Below are 12,769 nucleotides of genomic sequence, written 5' to 3'. Positions count from 1 at the left end.
GGCTTCTGAGGAACGGTAGAAATTTGAGGGAATATGAAGCTATAACCATCCCATATCACTTTAGTTGTAACTTACTGAAATCCTAAGTACTTATTTTAGGAGTAAATCACAAACTTCAGAAAGCAGTAAGTGACTAATGAAATGGTGAAGTAGATGAACATGGATATCCTTTGTGGAGTGAGCAAACTTGAACATGACAGAGGTTTGAACACCCTGTGTTTTAAGACAGGCGTAGCACAGACAACTACTGTTGTAATTTGGTTTCTATGGCAGTGACTTCACATTATGTAAGGAAGTTGCATATACACAGCCCTGGTTGTCATGGTTCATGGTCCTTTTCTGATTATTTAATGGCTTGAAAAACAAATATTTTCTACTGCAGCTATTTACTACTGTTTTTATTGTTATTTTATTCTTGTCATAGACAGTTTCAAGCTACTAGTACCCAATTTAAAGGCTAAATTCTATCTTGAGATCTTCACAGGGCTTGTGAAAGAGACCTTGATATTGGCTACTGCAGTATAGAACTGGCCTTCCTTTACTCTAATAACTTGAAGTTTTGCAGGTTATAAGAATGCTAAATGCATGCAGCATGTTGGGCCTAATTTCTGCTTTTCCATCAGTTTTCTAAAGAGAGCAAATTAGATGACCCTTGAAGGATAGAAATAAGCAGTTTCCAAAAAGCCTTCATCTGCTAATTGCTAGTTATTAAGAGTAGGAAAAGAACTTGAAATTGTGAAAAATAAATTATTGTTTGAATCTGCATTTTGAAGGTGGTCTCTGTAACCCTTCTCTTCCTTGTGTTCCTTTAATTAAGGGTCTCAAATCTAAAACTGGCACTGATTATGACAGGACCAAACTGTGGTAATGAACACTGTTGTGTGTGGCTTTGTGTACTGTTTGGGGAAATAATAAAATTTGGTAAATATGCATTATAATAAAATAACCTCTGATTCTCCTTTACAATTTCTCTAAGACAACCCTGCTTAAAGATCCTGCATCTTTCAGCCAGATGACACTATTCTGGAATAGAAGAATTCTCTAGAATGAACTGTGGTTATTATATTAAATGGGTGAACAAAACCGGTATATTTAGAGAAGAAAGCAGTATATTTACATGTTTTTTTGCAATTTATTTTCTGATTTGACTGAAAAATATGCAGCTGTGTTAACAAGAGCCTTGTTAAAGGTGTTGCATCAGTCATATGGTTGGTTGGCTTTAGTTAGATGAGGAGTTGCAAACAATTGATGTGGTCTGGGTAAACTGTGGCACAGAAAAGGGACAAGGAGTCAACCCCTTGTCTGGAGAGTTTGCATATGAGGGGCAGGACAGAACTCTTGAATGTGTTCTCTCAGCACACCTGCAGACGTCTAAATGCTTGGCTCTGTTTCCAGAAATGAGAGGCTTGCTATAATATGATATTGGAGGGCTTGTGAAGATGTTGCTAAGATGACATCTGTCTTTTGACATAATAAGGTGTCTCGATTTTGGAGACAAAACTTCAGGAGGAAACACTCTGGAATGAGTGTCTCCTCTGAAGGGAAAAGGGCCTCCCCTTTTCCTCCACCAATAAGACAAGTGGGTCACAGCAAGTGAGAGTGGAAAAAAACCAACCAGTTTATTAACACATGAACAAAACAGGGTAGAACAGGATACAAAAAAAAACTAAACTCAAAATACAACAAATTTCCAGAGAGGGAAGAGACACGCGGGCTCGGACCAGGTGGGGCCACCCTGCGCGCCCACCGGGGCCGCCCCCGCAGGCTCCCTGGACCAGCGAGGAGGGAAGGGAGGCAGTGAGGCAAGGGGAAGGAAAGGGAAAAAAGAACAAGAAAAGAAACCAACAGAACCTTTTCCCAGCTATCCGGCACACAAAGGAACCCAAAAAGCAGCACAGCGCTCCCAGCGCACTCCCTGCCGAGCCCCGCCGAGCCCCTGGAGCCCTTGGGCTGATCCGTTCAACCGCCCCCTCCAGGCCCTGGCTCCGGCCCCGCCCCCGGGTCCATCTTAGAGGCACAGCGTCCTTGGGCATTGAGCGGGCGGGTGAGGAATAAAGCGGCTTCATAACGTCACCCCAGGACATAAGGTCTGCTCTAAGCCTCCCAGTGATTTTTCAGTCTTACATGTAGATTAGACTTCCTCAGGCACACTATTTTCTTGCTTCCGGGTTATTAGTAGACTTTTAAGTTTTGCTGAGGCTGCCCAGCTCTGTCCATGACACTGCAGGCTGAGTCATTTTAGTCACCTTGGCTGTAGGTGCAATGAAGTTGATCTTTTTACAGCTGTAAAAATAGGCTAAGAATAAAAGCCATATAATTGTTTCTGTCCACTATTATTTCTTGGTCACATCAGAATAAACGCCTGCTATGCTGGCAGGGTAACAAAATACACCTTTATCAGAAAAGTGTAATAGGAAGCTTTTCCTGTAGTATATGAGTGAGGTAAAGTGTAGTTGTTGCTGCTCTAGTGCTCTTCACTGAGAGGCTTAGAATATCTATGTAATATGCCAAGGTTAAATAGCCTTAAGCACTGTTTTTAGTTTCTAAAATAACTTTCTGCAAATACATGGTGCTCTTTTAGTGTATATTTTATGCATTAAACAGAATTTGTGATATAATAAAATACAGTAGCAGTTCAGTGCATGATTTATATTTCATTATTAACAAGAGTTTGTATTCTATTTTTTGTGCAGTTGTATTAAAATTATTTCATTTTACTATTTTCAGCTCTTCTTATCTGGAAAGACCCATGGGTGCAGAGTGCAAAATATAGTAACTAGTGAAAGAAAAATAGACAAAATTCTCTGTTATGTGCTGGCTAATCAGTAATTACTGGTTTATTTGTCAAAACATAAAGGTTTTTGTCTAATGGACATTGCATAATGGCAAGCAATAGTGGTTTGGGGGTTTACTTTGCATTTAGAGAATCAGTTGGATTTTGCTTCTAAAAATTATTTTTTATTTTTATGAAGTAAATGTGCATAAATGTTTATCTAAATAACTTCTGGAAAACTAAAACAGTACCTGTTATCACGTATCCTTTCAAATTGAAATACAGCGAAGTGAATCTATAGCCTAGAGAGGAAGCCATGTGTGTAAAATAGGAAATAAATTAGGAGGCTACATTTTAATGGAAAACACTTAAAATATGTTCAGTATCTGCTTGGTGCAGTTGGAACTTCAAGGTCTGGTAGAATTTCCTGTATATGGCGATTTCATGGTACTTTAATTGTTGTCTTTGATTGCTGTCCTTTTCTCAGGACTGTCTTACTGTTTTTAAGCTTGATTTCTTACACTACTGTCTTTTCCCTTCTGGTCAAAGTTTTTATATGCTTACTTTTAACTACCAGTTATATTATATTGCTTCCCTCCCCAATATTTTTCTCTTGGCTTAAATTTAGCCAATATCTATTGCTTTATTATAACAAATGTAATTTGTCTGCAATAATGAATACTATGTGGACTCTTGTAAAATACTTAATTGCTTAAAGGACACATGAAGCATTCTGTTCTGTTGTGAGGGAGTATTGAACCAGAATACCAGGATAGATCAAATCACAACACAGATCCCAGGCAAAGTTAAAAGTCTGGGAAGATATTGATAGCCAAGAGATGACTGTTCATAGAAATGCATAAATTCACATGTCTTTTGTGCTTGCAAAAACTTCATGTAATCTGTTGTGTGATGGAAGATAGATAATGCACCAAAAACTTATTGGCTGCTTTGAAACTAAACAGCAGCAGAAAGACAACAAGTATTAAAGCACTTATTGAATCTGTAAACATCGTGACTGTCATGCTGAATTTACAGGTATACATGATATACTCAAGATGCTGAGTACCTACAGGATTGAGGCCCTCGTGAGCATAGCAGAAATCCAATAATTGTCTGAGTTTAATAGCAACTTTTACTACAAATTAGAGCTCTGAATAAAATCATCATGTAGTGTTTCTGTTTTCCTCTGTCAGCTAAACCATAAGAAGAATAGGTCATAACTAGCAAAATGAGTAATTGTTCTGAGGATGGATCTGTGTGATTTACTTCATTTAATAAAAAGTTTAGCTATCCTTCAGCATGAAATGCATGTCAAGTATTTTGAATGGGCCACAGAAAGCAAGATGCAGTTGAGTAGGTAGCTTCTGTGGATCCCTCTTGCAAGCCCTTCCAGGAAAGAGCTGGTGTGCTCTGTGTCCCAGATCACTGCCGGCTGCTCTCTCTTCTTTCCTTGGGAGGTGCCTGCCTGATCAGCTGTTTGGTTTTACTGGATACAGATCTGTAACACGTTAAGGGTTTAAGACCCCAAATTGCTGCTGAAATTCCCAGAGCATGGAGTTGTAGCTGAAGTTTAAGATGATGGCAATTTTATAAGCATGTATTGGAGCGAGTTATTAATTTTTCTGCAATGTAATGTATTTCTTAATATTTATGTTTCCTTTATTGAATGCAGTGACTCACATAAAAATATTTTCTTTTAGGCGGGCTCTTAATAAAGTTCTGAGCTAAATATTAGCTAAGTAGAAACCAGCTACAGGGCTTCATGCCCCAAAGTGCTTCTTTTTCATCTTTTGGTATGCCATTTCACTGGGGAACAGGAGAGTTGTTAAATGTTTATTTTACACAAGCAGGAATTAGAAGGAAACAAGAAGGCTCCCAGAGTGTAGTAGAAATCACTGTTAATTGTTATGTTTGGATATTTAATAAAAAAACAAAATCAGCACCCAACCCCACTATTCCCCCACTATACACTTTGTAGTATCATTGGTATAAGAAGCTGGTTTTACATAAACTAATTTAGTTACTATTGGAAGTGCCAAATTTTAAAGCAACACAACTGAGGAAAAAACATAGCAAAAGCAGTCTTACTGAAATAAGTGACTTTCTTTGTAATTTCTTACACCGTAGAGTAACATGTAAATCTAGAGAACAGTTTACATGAGTCCTTCAGAAAGGAATGTATTTTGAATACAAATCTCTTGAATAACCTGTGCCTACCTGTTAACAAAAGGGTAATGAATGCTTGCCTTCTAAGTGACCAGATTATTTTCAGCTTTATCTAACACTGCTGTCGAAAGTGTTAATGCATCTCAAACTGTTACGCATCCTTGAAGGAATGAATTCTGATTTTTTTCCCCCCTTCAAAAACTGTAAAAGCTGTCAAACAATGGAACTACTGTATTTTGTACTTCAGTGGAATTGCAATTTCCATAAGTAATGCTCATAGTGAAGAGTACAGTAATCACCCCAATATGCATTTTAAGAATATTTCATGGGTTGGATGGTAATTATGTCTGTATCCTCAACGTTTGATTTTTTAAAATATGTACTTTATATTTACAGATATATGGAGTTTGGGGGTCATCCTCTTCATGTTGGTCTGTGGACAACCACCATTTCAAGAAGCAAATGACAGTGAAACTCTGACTATGATAATGGACTGCAAATACACAGTGCCACCACATGTGTCCAAAGAATGTAAAGAGTAAGTAGAGTACTAAACAACTTGGAAGCATTCACAGAAGTGGATTTTCATTACTTTTGGGAGTTCCCCATAGCATATTATCAATGTGTAGAATATTCCTTGATGCTCTTTCTTTTATGTCTCTCAGTTGTCATGCATTTTATAAAGAATTGAAGAAGTTACTCAGTACTGATTGACTTTGGCCAACTCTTGCTGGACAAATTACCAGATGGTGTTGAGATTATTTTGTGTCAAGGGTTAGGAAGATACTGTTAATCGAATTCTGTCCAAACAAGAAGTTATCAAAACCTGTCACACAGCAAGTTTTGTTTGTCTCCTACTGAAATTGCAACTCCAAATTAATATCCTAGGCAATCAAGGGAGAAAAATACTTGGTCTGGAAACACCATATCCACTTCGGAATTGTGATTGCTTTTGATGTGTTGTTTTTCTGCAGTGTTCACTGCAGTTTTTTATTTTTATTGATATGTTCCAGTATTTCCCATGTTTCCCTATTGGTTAATCGCCTTCAGTCCTTTAAATATACATCCCAGTTGCATCACTTAGACTATTTTAAAATGTTTGTCTGGGTTCTTTAATCTGCAGGAGACTATGTTTTAATATTCAATATGAAGAACCCGATGCCTTTTATAAATGCTTGAAAAATGCATTTAGTTCAGTCAAAAAATCTAGAGCAGCATCTAGAATTCTGTTGTCTGCCAAAGAATGACATTTTGTCACAGCTGTGGTCATAATGACCATTCCTTTCTTTACCTGTCATCTGTGCAGTCCAGGAGTCTAATGCATAACATGGTGAACAGCATCCCGGCCTGCATCAGCAACAGTGTGGCCAGCAGGACCAGGGCAGTGATCATGCCCCTGTGCTCAGCACTGGTGAGAGCACATCCTGAGTCCTGTGTTCAGTTTTGGGCTCTCAGGAAAGACACTGAGGTGCTGGATTGTGTCCAGAGAAGGGCAGTGAAGCTGGGGAGGAGCTGAGAGAGCTGGGGGTGTTTAGCCTGGAGAAGAGGAGGCTCAGGGGAGACCTTACTGCTCTCTACAACCACCTGAAAGGAGATTGTAGCCAAGGGGGGTCGGTCTCTTCTCCCAGGTAACAAGCAATAGGAGGAGGAAATGACCTCAAGGTTAAGATCAGATATTAGGAAAAATTTCTTGTCAAGTGTTAGAACAGGCCTCCCAGGGAAGTAGTAGAATCACCATGCCTGGAAGTGATGATGATTCAAAAGTATTGTAGATGTGGCACTTAGAGAGATGGTTTAGTGGTGAGCATGGTGGTGCTGTTTTAGTGCTTGGACCTGATGCTCTCAGAAGTCTTTTCCAGCCTTAATGATTCTATAATTCTGTGCCATAGCTGGTGTTCTTGTCTTGTCATTAGTGTCTAGCACCCTCCAGTAACATGCAAAAGCTACCATGAGCTTGAAGAGTTTCACATACAGGAAGAGGTTTAAGAGAGAGCTCTTATCAGTGAATTGTATCAAATCAATCTCCTGAGATGCTGCATGCTGTGCTGAGGCCAGGAAACTTACCTTTTACAGCCTTTTGCTTAATATATTTGCTAACACTGATTTGCTTAAATGTCCAGATCTGCTTTCTCTGTATGAAGCATGGACAATGTGCAACCAGTTACTCAGGTCTTCTATAGGTTAGTTTTTTTAATGGAAAAGTCTCTGGGAATGTTTAAACTTCCTGCTTGGAGTGAAAGCATTTGTGGTTTGAGATGCACAAACAAGCTTCAAGCAGGAGGCACATGTGCTGCATTTGTGTGGTTTTACTACAGGTATAGTTTAAAAAGAAGTCAAATTAAGTACGGAGTTTGTTCTCTTTCTGTCATAATATTAACAAAAGCAAAGAAACTCAAGGCTCCCATGTCTCACCCCGCCTTTCCTCTTGGTAAAGGCAGAGACCACAGCTACTAAAAATAAATGTGACTTTTTTTTTACTGTACAATTTTTAAAGAAGCTTGAATTAACCCCCACTTTTAAATCCATACATCATCTCACGCCAAAAAAAAAAAAAACAACCCAACAAAACCAAACAAAAAAAACCCGTAAAATATTGTGATTACCTTTGTGCTTTATGTGTGGCCTTGCAGTCAGAAGTTGCATGGTACAGTACAGTTAGTGCAAGAAAAAGCACTGTATGATAACTGGAGAACACAACACGTTGGAGCAATACAGTTTCTTTGTAACCTTGGCATTAAAACCATATATCCGTATTTGTTGTACAAAGCCAAAAATACCTCCCCCAAGAATGTTCCATGTATAGTAAGTGAACAGAGATGTGCTGTGCTAATGAAGTCTTCTTTCTCTGTTTACTTGGGGAATTTATGCACTTTCTTCCCAGCATTTGTAAAATCTCAGTATTGGCCCATTAGTAGATTTGTCACTACCTCATCCCAGAGAGTGCATTGGTCTGTTTAGGTTTTGTTCTATGCGGGTAGGCAAATCACAGTTTTTTCAAGGATACTGAAGACTCAATTGTCTGATACTTACTTCAGAATAAAATATTTCTGTTTATCTTGCCATTCCATATACTTGTTGACAGCAGCAATAATAAAAATCCCATTTCTCTTACTTTACTGACTAGCTGATAGGCCATCTGTGACCTGTAGTTGCCCCATAAGACCTACTGAAAACAAATAAATGAGAAAAATCAGATTATTTATCTAAGTACAGTAAATGAAAACTGCACTGTTTATGATATTGAGAGTTTTAATAAATTGTTTGTTTCAGTTCATCAATATTTGGAATGTCTTTGAGACTAAATAATTTCCCATCACATTGTTTACTTTGAGACTTCTGAAGATCTATGTGACCTGACAGCAGAAAATGTCTTCCTAATGTTGCTCTTACAACAGCTGCTTTTTTGAACACTGTGTGCATTTTTGTTTAGATTTATTTTTTATTCACAGTCTAATTACACGGATGTTGCAGAGAGACCCGAAGCGAAGGGCATCTTTGGAAGAGATTGAAAACCATGCATGGCTCCAAGGAGTTGACCCATCTCCTGCAACCAAGTATAATATTCCTCTTGTATCATACAAAAATCTGTCTGAGGAGGAGCACAACAGTATAATACAGCGCATGGTTCTTGGGGACATCGCAGACCGAGATACCATTGTGGAGTAAGTTGTCACTTCTCTAAATGCAGTTTGTTTGTGCATCTCTCATTTTTTATTCAAGAACATCATGAGAACCTAGGCACTTCGGGGTTTAAATATCAGGCCATTCAGTTAACAAAACAAAGTATTATGGTCTTGCTCTGTGATAGGGTATTGTGGGATCAGAAATACTTAAGTATACCCAAATTTATGAAAAACTTCAAGAAAATGTGTTGGAACGGTGTTTTGATTCTTGCAGTAGCCATCTTGAGTAAATTTAAATGCTTTAGAATCCATGCTTTTACTTGTTCTTCACCTCTCATGCATATTTGGAGGTGAAAAATTCTAGCATTTTTCCCTTAGCGCAATTCCAGTGCACACAAATTTTTGTTAACTTAAAACATTATTCCTTTTATCTATGTAATGCATAATAGTCACTGTCACTGAGGGAGCTTGCTAGAAAGCTACCTAGATTTTTCTAATAGATTAAAACTGCTAAATTTCTAAAATATTCCCCAAATTGAAAGAGATCTTAAATATTTTTTCCTTTTTGTATGTGTTTAATCTGTAAAAAACTGTTGATGGGGAAGGGGAAGCAGCAGTCTCACTTCTTAAGCTTTTAGGTGTATAACAGGGACATCCTCTCTGTTACAATGTCTGAGTGACACTTACTGGCTTATTTTACTGTAAACTCAATATGACAGCCCTAAAATAATGAAAGTTTTCTTCTATTTGTTGCATAACCAAATATTAGTACTTTGTGGTTATATGTGCCAGTGGGAAAGCCCATCACTGGTGCAGAACATTAATAAAAAACACTGTTATCATTTAAAGAATGTAAAATAAAAAAGAATTTCTTGGATGATATTCTGAGGATGTTTTTTTCCAACTATAGTTGAAATTGCTAGACTTGTTGGCTCTTTAATAAAATTAAGGCATGCCCATCAAAAGATCAGAAACGGCCAGTCCTGTTTTCAGGCACTCTTCCTGCTGTGGGAAACACAGCAAGATGTGAGATGCATGTCCAGTTCTTAGAAACCACTGATGGATGGGTTATTTCATGTTTTGTGCTTTCCTCAGGGCATTGGAGACTAACAAATACAATCACATCACTGCTACTTACTTCTTACTAGCTGAAAGGATCCTGCGAGAAAAACAAGAGAAGGAAATTCAGACCAGATCTGCAAGCCCCAGCAACATCAAAGCTCAGTTCAGGTGAGAATTAAGACTCTAAATGGCTGGGGGGGGGAGGGGGCGGCACTTTTTTGGTTTTTTTTGTTTGTTTTTTAAATTGTCTTAATGAGAATATTAAATTGCTGAAATACTGATTTTTTGAAAACAGTAAAATACTCATTGCAAATTTTAAATGTCTTCAAAGTGCTGTGGAGACTTCAGGAGCTGTTCAGAAATTAGTTGCACATAATATTTTCAATTCCTACCCTTCTCAGGAAATGACAAGGCAATTTGAAGTCTGTACCTAAAGAGACAAATTTTCACACCTCCTAGAAAAGGGCTTGTTCATTGACCTTCAGCTCCTCATACAAATTGTGTTACGTAATATCCCTGGGGGAAAATTAGTTGCATAATCCATAAACCTGCTGATACAGAATCAGTTATAAATGAAAAATCACTCTAAATTTGATCTGTAGGTATGTTCTTTTTCATGTCAGTTGCTGTGCCTGTTGTGTAAGCAAAATTGTTGAATTTACTGTTTTAATCAGTCACTTAAAGACATTGCAGTAGATTTTGTTTGTTTGACAAAAGCATGAATAAAAAAACCCTTTTAGTAGGGGTCCCTGGGATTTTCAAAGCTTAATCTTGTGACACAGTAAAACTAAAAGGGGAGAGTTGGGATTCTGGCATGTAGTTGGTATTGGTATGCTCAATTGTTCATTGGCTCTGCAACCAGTTATCAAAGCATCCCATATTTTCCATTACAGCAGAATGTGCTTTAACAAAACCAACCAGCCAAAAAAAGAAAACCAAAACCAAACCAACCAAACAAAAAACCCAACCTAACAGGCAAATAATATAGTTTCCACTTGCATGTTGATACTGGAGGATGCAAGTTTTTGAGCAGTTCTTTTGCTTAAACATTGGGGTTTTTCTTTCCTAAGTTAAGTATTAAACTATCACCAGGGATCTGCTGGTATTGGATAAAATATTCATTGGCCCATCTTGACAATTGTTCCAGTGAAGATGGAGGAGGTACTGAGGCATTTCCATTAACTTTCATCCTGCAACCTCCAGTCTTTTCAGAAGTTGCCCATTTAGGTAAAATACTGGTAACTGTTATCAGCAATAATAACAATTGTTAGAAGATAATTTATTAATGATAAAAGAATACTAAACGCTTGTGCTGATGTTTAGCATTGCTAACTCCAGCAACATCTTCAGTGTTGTTTAGCTGTAGGATTTAGAGAAAAAGACAAAATAACTTGTTCATTCCAAAGGTTTCTTTGTGCTAACTTTCATGCAAGGTCACATGTGAAATCATTTAATAGGAATAATCATAGGAGCATAAATGCTGGGATGTCCTTCTGGTGCATAGTCATAGTTTCCTTGGCCTAACTGATAAAAGTGAGGTACTATTACTTCAAATCTAAAAAATATGGACACTTGTTATAAATGTAGGACTCACATATGGGAAAATAGGTTAAAGTCTCCATTGGTTGTCACATTGGATTTAGGCTTGAGATTTTAGTGGCATCTCTTCTGAATACCATTCTGTGTCCCTGAATTATGAGCTGATGCTCTATATGTTAGAGTGTTTTCAGTATCTTTGTCATCTCCAGGTGGGACTGCACCCTGCACTCTGTACACTTAAAGATCATTCACTCAGTGGTCACTGATGTAGGAAATTTTATCTTATGTGATTACAGGTACTTCGGAAGTGTTATTGTTGCAGGCATCTAAGGGTCGCCTACAGAACCAGAATGGTCTGGAGCTGGGTGTGACAGAGCTCACCTCTCTTTAAGGGCAATACTGTAACTTTGACTCAGCAGTTCTCTCATGATGGATCATCCTCTTATTTTCATGTCAACTTCTTTAAAAAAGAAGTCCCATCAAATATGCCTAATACTAAGTATTACTTGTAAAACAAATTACTTCAGAGGAAAACCTGGAGTTCACCTTCACATAGAAACTCTAAAACTGTGAAGTCGGCTTTTGAATTGTTTGGGGTTTTTCTCCTCAGTGTCACTCTTTCAGTAAAGTGCAACCCTAGTTATGTAAGAAACTGGAACAAAAAGTTCAATGAATCTAAATCTTTATATGAATTCATAAAATTGGAGTAGCTGTAGCCTACCCTTTGAGTATGAATTTCCATAACAAGGACATCTGCACAAACTCAGGAACCCTTGCTCTAATGGTCCCAGTGCCTGTTCTTCGCTTCCATGATGGTTCTAAATTCCAAGCGTTTCTACAGAATGACCTCATGGAAAAGATAACAAAGTAGTGCATTAGTTTGATTTTGAGACCTCCAGACATAAAAAAAACCACCCAAAATATTTAACTTGCAACCTGGAGCTTCTTTTCTGTCCCACTCTCCCCTCAGGCCCACAGGGATTAAAGGGAGAGGCAGAAGGGAAGGGAGGCAAACATGGGCTGCTATGAGAGATAAACATACTGTAGTGAGGAGGTTTATTGCCTGGCAACTAGAGTACTGTAAGATACTATATTTGCTCTTGATTGTGACAGCCACAGAACTTTCCTATTTTTGCTGACAAACCAGTCTGTTCTTTAAGCATGGCAAGTTCCTGAAAGATTTAGATCTTCATTTTCTGTCATGTTTATAGTTATGTTTCTAGTGTGTTTAAGTCCTGTTTTTTAATTACAGACAATTGTTTGTGTTTAAAATACACAGCAGAGCACAAGTCATCAGCAAACTGGGTCAGTGTTTCCCAGTGTTTCTGGAGTCAGCTGGGGCCTAAGGGAGAGTGCCAGAATCAAAACAAGGAAGAAAACAGCCCAGGCTTCACTTCCTGTCTGTGGAGCTTGGCTCAGAGCTCCTGGTTGTGTTGCCTCCCTCCAGGTAGAGCTCCCTACTGGAGGGAGGCTGGTGGGAGGCCACCAGCAGCTCCCAGTGAGACAGGCAGGAGCCTGCATGGCTCCACCCAGGGAATGCACTACACAGGCTCAGGCAGTGTGTGGGCAACCAGGCTCTGCTGTTAGAGGGTCCTGGGGGTGT

At 38.4% G+C, this 12,769-nt stretch overlaps 1 protein-coding gene across 3 annotated transcripts in view; it reads left to right on the top strand.

Annotated features, from left to right (window-relative positions):
- Nucleotides 1-12,769, top strand: part of SNRK (SNF related kinase) — a 38,632-nt gene that overhangs the window by 20,508 nt on the left and 5,355 nt on the right. For all 3 annotated transcript variants that reach the window (XM_069007407.1, XM_069007406.1, XM_069007408.1), the window contains exons 4-6: nt 5,339-5,480; nt 8,392-8,604; nt 9,661-9,795. In XM_069007407.1, the coding sequence (XP_068863508.1) occupies nt 5,339-5,480; nt 8,392-8,604; nt 9,661-9,795 (490 nt within the window). The remainder of the gene's footprint in view (nt 1-5,338; nt 5,481-8,391; nt 8,605-9,660; nt 9,796-12,769) is intronic.

The sequence above is a fragment of the Aphelocoma coerulescens genome, chromosome 2, assembly GCF_041296385.1.
Source record: "Aphelocoma coerulescens isolate FSJ_1873_10779 chromosome 2, UR_Acoe_1.0, whole genome shotgun sequence".
NCBI classification, from domain to species: Eukaryota; Metazoa; Chordata; class Aves; order Passeriformes; family Corvidae; genus Aphelocoma; species Aphelocoma coerulescens.
The sequence above is the reverse complement of the archived record's forward strand: the minus strand, read 5'-3'. Positions and strand labels throughout refer to the sequence as shown.